Source organism: Peromyscus maniculatus, chromosome 7 (assembly GCF_049852395.1).
Source record: "Peromyscus maniculatus bairdii isolate BWxNUB_F1_BW_parent chromosome 7, HU_Pman_BW_mat_3.1, whole genome shotgun sequence".
In the NCBI taxonomy this organism is placed as follows: Eukaryota; Metazoa; Chordata; class Mammalia; order Rodentia; family Cricetidae; genus Peromyscus; species Peromyscus maniculatus.
This window is the reverse complement of record NC_134858.1, coordinates 463,255-477,515: the sequence shown is the minus strand read 5'-3', so window position 1 is coordinate 477,515 and position 14,261 is coordinate 463,255. Positions and strand designations below refer to the sequence as shown.

Here is a 14,261-nt window from a genome sequence, read left to right as displayed (position 1 = left end):
CTAAATGAGAAGAAAAAGCTCTGCATCCAGGTGTGGTTGCACATGCCACCACTTGAGAGTCTGAGCAGCAGGACCACCAAGAATTTGAAGGCACTCTGTACTACACAGTGAGTTCCACGCTGCCTAGGCTTATAGAGTGAGATTCATCTCAACTAATCAATCAATAATAAATAATAAATCAAAACTAAATTTATTAAATAATAAGTAAAGCAATGTTAACTTTATTTTTATGCAAAAGACTAGGGTATCAAGTAAAATCCATATATGGACAGCTTCAGAAAATAATTCTACACCACACTCAAGCAAGTAATTCTAAGTAAACATAACTGGTCAGAAAACAAAACAAGTAAGAAGTTGGCGGGGGGGGGGGGGGGGGGGGCTGTTGGGAAAAAGAGAGTCAGTGGGAGAAGAGTAATGGTGAGTGAAAATGACCAAAATTTACTATACATGCATCAAACTGTCAAAGAAGAAAGAGGAAGAGGAAAAAAAGGAGAAAAAAATCTATAAACTGAATAAAAAGACTAAGTGAAATGCTTTTAGTGTTTCACTTACAATTAATAACTTTCTACAACAAAGAAACATTTGCATAAGAAACTTAGCTTCTCTGTCCAACCAAATTTTTAAGTAGCTCAAAAACTAGAGCTTTGCTTTAGTTTCTGTACCTTATAAGGCTGCCAGCAGTGTGAGACTCATCAAATACCAAACATCTTTAAAGTATCGCACTTTATAAACTTATTAACAGTGTTAGCAAAATAAGCAAAAACTCATTTTCATCCTCACAAATACAGTGATTTCAAGTTTTTTAACAGGATTATCATCTTCAGATCTAAGAGGCTTTGCACTTTAATATTTATTTGTATTTTTATTCATGTGTATATGTCTCTGTGTGTGTATGCCATGGAGGAGGGGGGTGCCTGTGGAGACCAGAAGGTATCAGATCCTTTGGAGCTGGAGTAACAGCCCGACAACATGAGCACTGGGAAGAAGCAAACTCAGGTCCCCCAAAAGAGCTACAACTGAACCATGTCTCCAGTCCTGATAGAAAAGATTTTTTATTTATTTAAGATTGCAGCTAAATATAATGGTTATTGTTACAGGCTATCCCAAACTGAAACACCTGTGATATGAAAAGCATTCTCTGATTCCTCTCATAACAAATTATCATTTATAAAGTAAAGGAATTTTATGTTGAGTCCATGAAATTAATCTAGGGAAGAACACACTCATATAAACAAGACAGAACAACATCCTATGCGTGCAGTTCTTTTTAGATCCAGGTTTTCAAACTGACTAGAATATAAACCTCTACTTACTCCCCTAGAGTCACCCTCACCCACACAAGCAATCTGTCATCTCCAACTTCTCTGTTGGGAATAAAAAAGAAAAATCAAGAGCCTGACAAGCCTTTCCAACAAAAGCCATTTCTGCACAATTAATGCCTTACAATCCCAACAGTCTTAGCTATTACTTCAAAAACTAAAGCATTTTCTTGGCACCAGCAATACTAAAGGACCAAATATCAGGTAAATAAATAATAAAACATAGCCTCTGCCTTCAAAGAATATAAACACTGATGGCCTTAAAGGGTTTCCATACCACATTTATTCTATTGTAGCACAGATGAAATTAGAGACTTACTACAATTGCAGGGCATACGCCTCACTTTCCTGAACGTAAATGATGTTCGAATTCCCCGCTTGCTTAAAGTCAAGTCTCCAATGTCACTGGTGATTATTCCACCTTTGAACTGTTCAGATGCTTGGACAGTATCAAATTTTCTGGGTGTAATTCTGAAGACAAAAAATAAAATAACTTACTTGGCATATAGTGACAGTATTTAGGGAGCACTACAAATGTTGGAATTAACATACCTATTCAAATCTATGACACTCTACAAATTACAATGCACTTGGAAAGAATGTACATATAGCATTTTGGGATTTTTTTTTCCAGAAAAATCATCAAAAGGTTATTATCAAGTTGATTTCCTATGCCGCCATGCTTATTTCAATTTATTCTCCCTTTCACCAAAGATCTTAACAAGCATCTCAATAGTTGGGATACTGTTTGTTTTCTCTATCACTTTCTTCCCCTTCTCTGACTACCTCCACCTTTTCCTCCATCTCTTTCCATAGCATGCAAATGCAGACACACACAGTCCGTCACTCTGAATGTAATAAATGTTAATAGCAACCTAAAAAAATAACGTTGAGATTTATTTTTCTTTCTCCTAAAACTATAACAAAGAATGTACAATTCATACACCAGCTTTAAACATCAGTATGACTTACAATCCAAACTTCCAGAAATAACTACTGTTAACATTTAAGGACATAAGATACTTTCTTTTGGTGGGGGAGGGGATTTGGCAAGCAATTCTTTTTATTTTATTTTATTATTTTTTAATGCCAAATGCCTTTTATTAAAGGAGGGAGGAGGTCTTAAATTACAGGCTTACAGCACAATGGGAGAACAGAAGTCCGCAACCGATGCTTTACAATCTTGCATCTAAGCTGTTAACGCTCGATATGCATGATACACAGACAAGGAACTTCCCTTAAGCATTCAGGAGGGTGGAACCCAGCAGGGAATTAGCATAGGGAGGATATCAAGGTCAAGTTCAGGCAGAGAGGATATTGGGAAGAAGACAAAACGCTTATCTGAGAAGTATTATGGAATAATCTTTTTGTACACTGTGAAGATGTGTCACTGATTGGTTTAATAAAAAGCTGAATGGCTCATAGCTAGACAGGATTTCTAGGCAGAGAGGATGCTGGGAAGAAGAAGAGGGGATGCCAGGAGACTCGGAGGAAGCAGCATGGGCAATACAGATTAAAGGCAATCAAGCCATGTAAAAGAACATGATTAAAACATATGAGTTAATTTGAGTTACAAGAGCTAGTTGGAAAAAAGCCTAAGCTATCGGCCGAGCTTTTATAATCAATAATAGTCTCTGTGTCATTACTGGTGAGCTGACAGTTCCACCAAAAAGTCCAACTACAAAGAAGCTTTACCATATCCAAGATCAGATTAAATGTTTTCACAACATATATATGCAAAGTAATTTCTTATTTTGCACTTACTATAACGCCATTATTCTTAAAACTTTAAGAATGAGCAACAATATAAAAAGCCTGAACCCCAAAAGAAAACATGCTTATTTTCAAAATTCTATGAATATTTGAGAAAATGGATTAGACAGCATTTAAGAGCAAATATTTTAATGGCCATGAAAAAAAATCAAAATCAGGCCATTTCTTTTTTTGTTTGTTTGTTTTTTGTTTTTTTCGAGACAGGGTTTCTCTGTGTAGCTTTGCGCCTTTCCTACAACTCGCTTTGGAGACCAGGCTAGCCTCGAACCAGGCTACTTTCTCTGTTTCCTTATTCTCAGGGTAGCCTTAGGGCTGCAACAGAACACCAGCTGCAGCCTGTTCCCCCTCTTGTTGAATCCCACAAACCATCCCACCCTGGCCTCCCCTCCCCATCTCCTCACCATGCCCCAGCCTTCATCTTGGGCAGACAAGCCCTACTCAACCACGCAGCCCCCAACACAAGTGAACAATACATGTTCAGTTACAGTCCACACCACCAGAAGACCAGGAAAGCTGCCAACATTGTCCAGTCTCCCTGCTCCCCAAGACCCAATCCTCAGGGTCAGCCACAGCTCTGCAACAGCCTAAGCCTGCAGCCTCGCCTTGCCCATGACCAAAAAAAGCCAGGAAAACCAAAACAAACAATTGGAGGAAATGAATAAATACCTTAAAGAAAGCCAAGAAAAACCAAACAAACAGTTAAAGGAAACAAATTAATACTGTTCAAGACCTGAAAATGGAAATAGAAAAAAAAAATAAAGAAATCACAAACTGAGAGAATTCTGGAAATGAAAAATTTAGAAATACAAACAGGAACTATAGAGGCAAACTTCACCTACAGAATACAAGAGATGGAAGAGATATGATAGAAGAAATGGATATACCAGTCAAAGAAAATGTTAAATGTTAAATCTAAAATATTTCTGACTCAAAACATTCAGGAAATCTGGGAAACTATGAAGAGACCTAACCTGAGGATAATAGAAATAGAGGAAGGAGAAGATTCCCAGCTCAAAGGCACAGAAAATATTTTCAACAAAATCATAGAAGAAAAATTTTTTAAACAACGAAATACCCATAAAGGCACAAGAAACATAAAGAATACCAAATAGATTGGACCAAAAGAGAAAGTCCCATCACCACATAATAATCAAAACAACAAACATATAGAACAAAGAAAAAATATTAAAAGTTGCGAAGGAAAAGGACCAAGTATCATATGAAGGCAGACTTAACAAAATTACACCTGATTTCTCAATAGAGACTCTAAATGCAAAAAGGGGCTTGAACAGATTTGCTGCAGACTATAAGAGACCATAGATGCCAGTTCAGATTATTCAGATTATTATACCCAGCAATATTTTCAATCACCATAAACGGAAAAAATAAATTATTCCACAATAAAGTCAAATTTAAATGATATCTATCCACAAATCCAGCCTTACAGAAGGTGCTAGAAGAAAAGTCCAAAGCAAGGATATTAACTACACCCATAAAAACACAAGAAATAAACAGTCTCACACGGGCAAAACCAAGAGAAGGGAAGCACACACAAACACATACACACATACACACACAAAAACCCACACACAGACATACACATATACACACCACCAACAACAACAACAATAACAATAAACTAACAGGAATTAACAGTCATTGGTCATTGATAGATATCTTTCAATATCAATGGTCTCAATTCTCTAATAAGACAAAGAATAACAGAATGGATTCGAAAACAGGATCCATTCTTCTGTTATATACAAGAAACACACCTCAACATCAAAGACAGTATTACCTCAGGGTAAAGGGTTGGAAAATGATATTCCAGGTAAATGAACCTAAGAAGCAGGCTAGTGTAGCCATGTTAATATCTAACAAATATACTTCAAACTAAAATTAATCAAAAGAGATAGGGAAGGACACCACATATTCATCAAAGGAAAAATCTGCCAAGACAACTTCCCAATTTTTTTTTATCTATGCCCCAAACATAAGCTCCCCATCCCATTTGTAAAAGAAACACCAGGACAGCTTAAATCACACATATAGAAGGATCAATGTCCAATTCATTTTATGAGGCCACAGTTACCCTGATACCCAAACCACATAAAGGCTAAACAAATAAAAAGAATTACAAACTTATTTTTCTCATGAACACAGATATAAAAATACTCAATATAATACTTGCAAACCTAATCCAAGAACACATCAGAAAAGATTATCTACTATGATCAGGTAGGCCTCATGCCAAAGATGCAGGATGGTTCAACATATGAAAATATGCGAATGTAACTCACCATGTAAATAAAGTGAAGTAAAACCCCTCATGATCACCTCATTAGATGTCAAAAAAGCCTTCAACAAAATCCAACACTTTAGGGGACCAGCCCCCACCATTATTTACCCCAGGACTCTTGAGGAATGAGGGATAAGAGACTTAGTTAAAGTAAGGAGGAGAGAAAACACAGGATAGACTCTAATGGGCCTGGATCCTTATCCAAACGGGCCCAGAACTTTATTTCAAAGGTCTATTTATAACAATGCTAATGGGTGGAGCAAAAGATCTTCACCTTGCTAGTTACAGTCACCTGGTACCCAGGCCCATGGTCCAATCAACCTCTTATGCCGTTCTGCTGGGTACAGCCACTAGGAAACCTAGTGGGCTCCAACACAACACCCCTTCATGATAAAAATTCTGGAGAGATTATGGACACGAGGGACATACCTGAACATAATAAAGGCAGTTTATAGCAAGCTATAGCCAATATCAAATTAAATGGAGAGAAACTCAAAGCAATTTCATGAACAAGACAAGGTTCTCTCCATATCTATTCAATATAGTACTTGAAGTTTTAGCTGGAGCAATAGGACAACTAAAGGAGATCAAAGGAATAAAAATCAGAAAGGAAGATGTCAAAGTGTCATTATTTGCAAATGTTATAACACTATGTATAAATGACCTTAAAAATTCCATGAGGGATCTCCTATAGTTGATAAACACTTTCAGCACAGTAGGTGGATACAAGATTAACTAAAAAAAGAAAAAAATCATTAGCCCTCCTATATACAAATGACAGACTGAGAAAGAAATCAGGGAAGCAACACCTTTCACAATAGACACAAATAATATAAAATATGTTGGGGAATCTCTACTCATGCAAGTGAAAGACATGTATGTAAAAAAAAACTTCAAGTCTTTAAAGAAAGAAACTGAGAAGGATATTAGAAGATTGAAAGATCTCTCACATTCATGGATTGGAAGAATTAACATAGTAAAAATGGCCATCCTAACAAAAGCAATCTAGAGATTCAACATAACCCCCATCACAATTGCAACAAAATTCCTTACAGCCCTTGAAAGGACAATTCTCAACCTAATATGGAGAAACAAAAAAACCCAGGATAGCTAAAACAATCCCGAACAATAAAACAACTGCTGGAAGTATCACCGCTTTAGTAATAAAAATCTCATGGCACTGACATAAAAACAGACAAGTTGATCAACAGAATCAAAAGGAAGACCCAGACATAAATTCATACACCTGGGATACCTGATTTTTGATAAAGAAGCCAAAAATTCACAATGGAGAAAAAGAAAGCGTCTTCAACAAAGATGCTAGTCAAAACTGGATGTCTGAATGACACCTGTCAGCATGGCTATGAACAATAACACAAGTGACAGCTTATACTGGCAAGGATGTGGAGCAAGGGGAATACTACTCCATTGTTAGTGAGCCTGCAAACGTATAGAGCAACAATGGAGGTTCCTTAGAAACATTGTGGTTCTTTAGAAAATTGGGGCTCGATCTACCTCAAGACCCAGCTATATCAACCACTCTTGGGCACATACCCAAAGAACCACATACCAGAAGGATTCCTGCTCAACTATGTTCACTGAAGCTTTATTCATAATAACCAGAAACTGAAAACAATCTAAATGTTCCTCAACAAAAAAACAGATAAAGAAAATGTGATACATTTACACAATGGAGAATTACTCAGTTTTGTTTTGTTTAAAAAAAAAAATGACATGAAATTTTCAAGCAAATGGATATAACTAGAAAAAGACTATCCTGAATAAGGCAACCTGTAGTGGTATTGTGTTCCCCAAAATATTGTGCACCCTAATAAACTTATCTGGGATCAAAGAACAGAACAGCCACTAGATACAGAGGATAGAAAATGGTGGCACTCACACCTTTAATCCTAGCATTCCAGAGGCAGAAATCCCTCTGGATCTCTGTGAGTTCAAGGCCACATTGGAAACAGCCAGGCATGATGACACACGCCTTTAATCCCAAGAAGTGAGCCTTTAATCCCAGGGAGTGATGGCAGAAAGCAGAAAGATATATAAGGCGTGGAGACCAGGAACTAGAAGCTTTTAGCTGGTTAAGCTTTCAGGCTTTTGAGCAGCAGTTCAGCTGAGACCCATTCGGATGAGGACTCAGAGGCTTCCAGTCTGAGGAAACAGGATCAGTTGAGGAACTGGAGAGGTGAGGTAGCTGTGGCTTGTTCTGCTTCTCTGATCTTCCAGCATTTACCCCAATACCTGGCTCCAGGTTTGATTTTATTAATAAGACCATTTAAGATTCCTGCTACAGCAACCCAGACTCAGAAAGACAAATATGATATTTACATATAAGTGCATATTAGCTGTTAAGTAAATGATAATCAAACTAAAATCCACAGACCCAGAGAGGTTAGTAAAAAGTAGGGCTCTAGTCGGGAAGCACAGACCTCTCTGGGAAGGGGAAGTAGATTTTGCAAGGGTATGGGGGACTGGGGGTGGATGAGGACAGGGGCAAGAGGGATCATGTGGGGTGGGTGGGAAGGGATGGAGGGAAAGAGTACAGGAAGGGACAGCTAGAATGGGTGGGGAGAATCAGGGGTTGAGTGGAAATGCAAATTCCTGGAATCTATGAGGACTCCTAGTCATAGAGGATATGGAGTCTGAACTGGCCATCTTTTGTAGGCAGACAAGGCTTCCTGTGGTGGGACTGGGTTGTATTTGTTTGTGTTGTTGGCTGAGGGGGTGCTTAGGAGATTCCTAAAGAACCCAGGCTGATACTAGGACAGAAGATCATTCTTTGAAACTGAAAGTGGGGCTCCATTTCTGAGTAAAACATCTATGAAGCTCATTGAATGCAGAGAAGTTGAGCTCCTCCCTAAATTTTACATCTACATCTATACCTACAGAGAGGAAAGGCTCCTACATGTAGCCTTCACCACTACATTATAGTCAAATTGGCTCAAGAAGATATTGTGTAGGCTGTGGAATGAAAAACCAGGCCCAATCCAGTCACAAAACTTTCAACCTACAATCTGTCCTGCTTGCAAGATATGCAAGAGCAAAGGTACCACAGAACCTGTGGGAATGGCCAACCAATACTTGGTTTAACTTGAGGCCCACACTACAAGGAGACTATGCCCTACACTGCCTGGATGGCCAGGAACAAAACATGACTGGAAAAAAAAAATTGAACAAACTGATCACTAATGATATTTTGCTATATTCATAGATAGATGCCTTGTCCACTCATCAGAGAGGCTTCCTCCAGCAGCAGATGGGAGTGGGTGCTGAGACCCACAGTCAGACTTTATGTGAGGGAAAGAAGCTAAACTGGAGGTCTTCATCAGGTCCCTCCCCTCAAAGATCTAGAAACCCCGCAGAAGAGGGAAAAGTAGGAATAAGAGGGAATGAATGGGCACCAGGAGAACTAAATCAACTAAGCAGGGCTCACATGGTGTGATGGTTTGAAAAGGAATAGCCCCCATTGACCCATCTGTTTGAATACTTAGTCTATAGGGAGTGGTATTATTAGGAGGTATGTCCTTGTTGGAGTAAGTGTGGCTTTGTTGGAATAAGTGTGTCACTAGGGGGTCTGCTTTGAGGTCTCAGAAGCTCAAGTTAGCTCATCTCGCTACCTGCAGATCAAGATGTAGAACTCTCAAGCTCCTTCTCCAACATCGTGTCTGCCTAAATGCCACCATGCTTCCCACCATGACATTAATGGACTAAACCTGTGAACTGTAAACCAGCCCCAATTACATGTTTTCCTTTGTAAGAGTTTCCATGGTCTTGGTGTCTCTTCACAGCAATAGAAATATTAACTAAGACACATTGGCTCACAGAGACTGAAGCAGCAGGCACAGAGCCTGCATGAGTCTGTACCAGGTCTTCTGCATATATGTTACTGCTGTTAGCTTGGCGTTTTTGTGGGACTCCTAACAGTGGGAAGAGGTGTATCACTGACTCTTTTGCCTGCTCTTGAGACTCTTCATCCTATTAGGTTGCCTTATCCAGACTCGATAAGAGGGCTGCTGCCTTGTCTTATTGTATCTTGTTTTGTCCTGTTTGACTGTCATCTCTTGGAGGTCTGCTCTTTTCTGAAAAGGAAAAAGACTGGGAGTGTGGATCTGGGGGAAAGGGGAGGTGGAAGGGAGCTGGGAGGAGTGGAGGGAGTAGAAACTGTGTTCAGGATGTACTGAATGAGAGAAGAATCTATTCTCAATAATTATTTAATTAAAACTTAGAACAGGTTACTAATACAATAACATGATCATTTTCCTGAATATTTGAAACGTGTCAGCTAAAATTTATAAGCAGAATGGAATTCATATAAAATTAAGCATTATTTTAATTATTTGTACACACACACACACACATATATATACTTTCACACAAAAATTCTAGCAGTATAATGTTCTGTCTTCAAACAACTAAAGATTCATTCCCACCAAAATGAAGAAAAATTATGATGCTGTAAATTACTCTTAAATGATTATGCAAAAGCAATGATGATAACAGGTGAGAAAAAGTAAAAGATGTAGCAAAGTATTCATAACTGAAAACTACAGGTGAAAAGTGGAGGGAGTTTACTCTATTACACACAATTTTTCTTTAAATTTGAAATCTTTTCAGAATAAAAATGTAGTGTATTAAATAACAAAACAAACAAAAAACCTGCATATATCTTGGAGGGCTTGTACACAAATGATTTGATGTGCAGGCACAGGACATGGCTTCAGCATCCCAGACAGAAAAGAATGAGAAATCTCGCAAAGCAGAAAGTTTCCCATCAGTAACTAAGGTCATCACAATACATACCCATGAGTCCAAAGGTATCTAGATTCTCCTGTCATCACCAGCAAACTCCGACGAGGCAACATAACTTGTACTGTGACACCCTCTGGGTGCTTAAAATCCATAACAATCTTGGAGCAAAGACAAAAGTTGAAAAAAGTTATCACCAAGAAGGGTTAATGCTGAATCTAGTGTCATACATTCCAGGGATTAAGGATGGTTCGTTTATACTGACCATATTATTCTAGGTTAATAGCTAAGTAGAGCTAAAACTTCCTCTAACACTCCTTTTACCTACCTCCTTGCTTACAGCTTCCCATGACAGCAGCAAAGCTAGCTGACCCATTATCTTGCAGCCAGGCTCACTGGTCCCTGCCCTTTTCTTTAGTCTTTTTCAGAACCAGCCAGTGTGTAGGATCTAACATGCTCCTTCTGGTCCAATGTTACAAGGCTAGCATCTTCCTAAGCAGACAGTCAGTGCTGGGAACAAAGACAGTGTATTTCTGTAACTCAGAGGTGAAGTTGAAATGTCTCCTTGGCCACATACCTACAGTGAAGTCTGCCATCACTTTTCTCATTAGAAAGCTGAAGACATGCTGATTTCCCTTTCCCTTTTTGTTTTTTTTAATTTCTCAACTTAAGGAAGAAAACTCAAGAATGTTACTCACTGCCCCTCTAAATCTACAAGTAAGGATTAGCAACATGGAAAAAGAACTTTAGTTCTTTTTTCCCATGTTCATTATTTCTGAAACCTTCTATACTAAAAATCCACATATGTAAATGATAAGATGGTTTTACTATATCAAACAAACATTATTGGTTCTTTAACCACAGCATCAAGATCACAGGAGTACAGCAGAGGTTGAGAAGTCAAAGAGCTTAAGCTACAGAGATGGAAACTATACAGATATAGTGGAAAGAGACAAAAGGAAGAAGAGGGAGGAGGAGGAGAGGCAAACAGTACTTGCCTCCAGGAGACATTAGATTTTGAAGCAAACACTAGTTAGATGAGATGATCTCAATGTTTCAAGGATTATTTTGGATTTAAATATTTTCTATTTCTGTCTGAAAGTACATGTGTAACTTGCAAACACTGTAAATGTTACAGGTCTGAGAGGAAAGATATCCTAGCAGTTGGAAGTCAAAGAATACAAAGTCACACTGCCCAACAAACCTCACACAAGAAATTTATTGGGAAAGACACAAGAGGGTGGTTGCCTCTGCTTGGGAGAAAAGCACCAAAAAACTGAACAGGAGGCAGGCTTTATATAGGGTTTCTTGGGAGGAAGACCTTTCCAGGGTGGCCTGATCTTGGGGCAAGCTCAGGGATTGCTGGGATTTTCTGGCCTGATATTGGGGCAAACTTAGAGATTAGTGAGATTTTGTGACCTAATCTTAGGCTTTTTTTTTTTTTTTTTTCTGTAGGATAGAGCTTGGTCACCTGTATCTCCAGGGGCTAGAAATGGCCATTAAAACCATTAGAGTAGTCTGGGAGACAGGGCCTGGCCACGTGCCTCAAGGGGCTAGGCCTGGCTGTTGGAATAATCTGGAGATAGGGCCTGGTCACTCATTTGTTGAGGGACTTACATTCACCACATTGAATCATGGTTCTGCATGTTTAGCAGCTCAAGCAAAGTGCAACTACAGAAATCAAGCACCAAATAAACATGAGCCTTTTCTTTACCTGGAGGGGCAAAAATAATCCTCTGCTAAAGTTTCTGAAAGGTTTGACTCAAGTTACCTAAGTAGAAAGGTCTAACCTGTAGCCAGGTGTGATGGCACACACTTTTAATCCTAGCACTCAGGAGGCAGACGCAGGTGTATCTCTGTGAGTTCCAGGCCAGCTCAAAGACAAAAAAAAAAAAAAATTACGTCTAAAAAAAACAACAGAAAAAAAAAAAAAACAAACAAAAAAACCTAAATGAGTAGAACTCTCAGGCATGTGAATTTCAGTTCTGTCATTTTCTCATGATCCAATTTCATGTGGTGACTATCTTTTACCACCATGTGGTATGCAGCAAAGGTAGGTCAAAAATGGGCCAAACTACACCAGAGAAAATTTGTATTTCACATGACTGCTAATATGAAATGTATGAATAAACATATAGATTTATCCTGGCATCTAATGAGCTACAAGATAAAACTTTGGACATCTAAAAAAAAAAGTGCGTGGTGGGGGTGGGGAGGTAGGGGGGTGTTGGTGAAACTACCCACTCTGGTAGGAACTAATGTGCTAACAACGCCCTTTTTATTTTAAAATTTTAATTCATTTTAATTAGAGTGTGGATAGTCCCATAGGGGAAACAAGGTACTGTGCAAGGCAAAATATGCTAAAAGCTGATTTAAAAAAAAAAAAAAAAGAGGAGGAAAAGAAATGCTTCAGCACTTACCTCTGCCCCCAAACTGAGAGAAATGATCTCATCCTCAAATGCAGAATGTGTGTCAATATGGGCAGGAATTCCTGAGATAGAAAACATGACAATATCACTTCATCATCCATTGTAGATTTAGACTATGTATACACATAGCCTCACGTAATTATGGTGAAAAGGTTTTTTGGTTTTTAAGAAGGTGCTATAATCTTAGTTAATAGGAAACAATGAATATGACTTGACAAAATTAAATCTAAAACAGGGTATCTCAATTTCAAAATAAAACAACATGGAGAATTGACTTTAAATAAAGGCTCAGGAGTCACTACTTAAATAAGACAAATTTTCCACTCACAGCCTAAGAGGTCAATGTGGAAGACAAATACAAGTCATTCTTTCCCATAATTACTGGGACTCTCAAGGACTTGGAGAACAGAGGCCAATACATTAATAATTAAGACACAGCTTCTTCCATTCATCAGTCTGGTAAATAAAGAAACTCTAACTCAGAGAAAAGATATAAAGAAGAAAGATACAGCCAACTCAAGGATATATAGACCAGTGGAAGGCCAGATAGGAAAATACACAGTTCAAATACTTACAATATGGGCACAGCAGCACACATGTGCAGTCCTAGCCCTGGGGGAGCTAAGACAGGAGCAGCTCAAGTTTGAATCAGTCTTGGGGGCTAGGAATGTAGCACAATGACAGGGTTCCTGCCTAGCAGATACTAGGCCCTAAGTTTAATCCTCAGCATCATAATAAAACAATAAAAAATAAAGTAAAGCATAGCATGATAAAAGCAGAGGGAAAAAAACCCTTGGAGGGAAAATCACTTAACTATAAATATTGTGTGAAAATGCTACTAATAACCTACCCATACCTAAGATTTTCACTGGCACATATTCCTAGAATAATCCTACACATTCTAAAATAGAAGAGGAGAAAAATCATCCAACCAGTTAGTTCTTCCTTTCTGTGAATAACTTGCTTCTTCTATTAAACATTTCTTGTTTTCCAGGCTATCAACTCCCTCTCTAACATGTTGAGAGAGGAACAAGAACAAGCTAAAGCCACAAACAGCAATGTATATTCATTTAATTATGTTTTATAGTGTAATCTCAAGGGGTGGAGGTACAGACTGCAAGTAATAAGCAATACAGATATATTGTATATAAGCAAAGCAGCCTAAAAATTAATTTTAGCTAAAACAAAAATTTAAAAAAAAAACACTGAATTTTAACTTTCTATCTTAAAATGTTTCGTAACCTTCTTAATTCTCAAATACAAAATTGGGATTTTAAAGAATAAACAACTGGGGCTGGAGACATGGCTCAGTGGTTAAGAGCACTAGATGCTCTTCCCAGAAGACCCAGGTTCAGTTCCCGGGACCCACAAAGGAGCTCACAATCATCCATAACTCCAGTTCCATGGGACCTGATACTTTCTTCTGACCTGCTATGGCAGTAGAGAAACATGTGATTCACAGACAGGCATGTAGGCAAAACACTCACACACATAAAAGATAATCTAAAAGAAAAAAAATGTGTTTAGAAAAGAAGCACCTACCATGTCCAGGCTCATACTGATTTATGGTCAACTGATCCGGTTTATGTTTAATGTAACCTTCTTTCAACCATTTCTCTAAAATGCTATTGCAAATATCAGGAAGACCTAAAGTTGGTAACCAGAAAAGCAAAACATGATGAA

At 38.3% G+C, this 14,261-nt stretch overlaps 1 protein-coding gene across 3 annotated transcripts in view; it reads right to left on the bottom strand.

The window, feature by feature from the left end:
* Alkbh8 (alkB homolog 8, tRNA methyltransferase) overlaps positions 1-14,261 on the bottom strand; it is a 53,558-nt gene that overhangs the window by 19,085 nt on the left and 20,212 nt on the right. For all 3 annotated transcript variants that reach the window (XM_015985615.3, XM_042280419.2, XM_015985616.3), the window contains exons 6-9: positions 14,121-14,225; positions 12,570-12,640; positions 10,204-10,310; positions 1,639-1,790 (exon numbers count right to left, since the gene is read on the bottom strand). In XM_015985615.3, the coding sequence (XP_015841101.1) occupies positions 1,639-1,790; positions 10,204-10,310; positions 12,570-12,640; positions 14,121-14,225 (435 nt within the window). The remainder of the gene's footprint in view (positions 1-1,638; positions 1,791-10,203; positions 10,311-12,569; positions 12,641-14,120; positions 14,226-14,261) is intronic.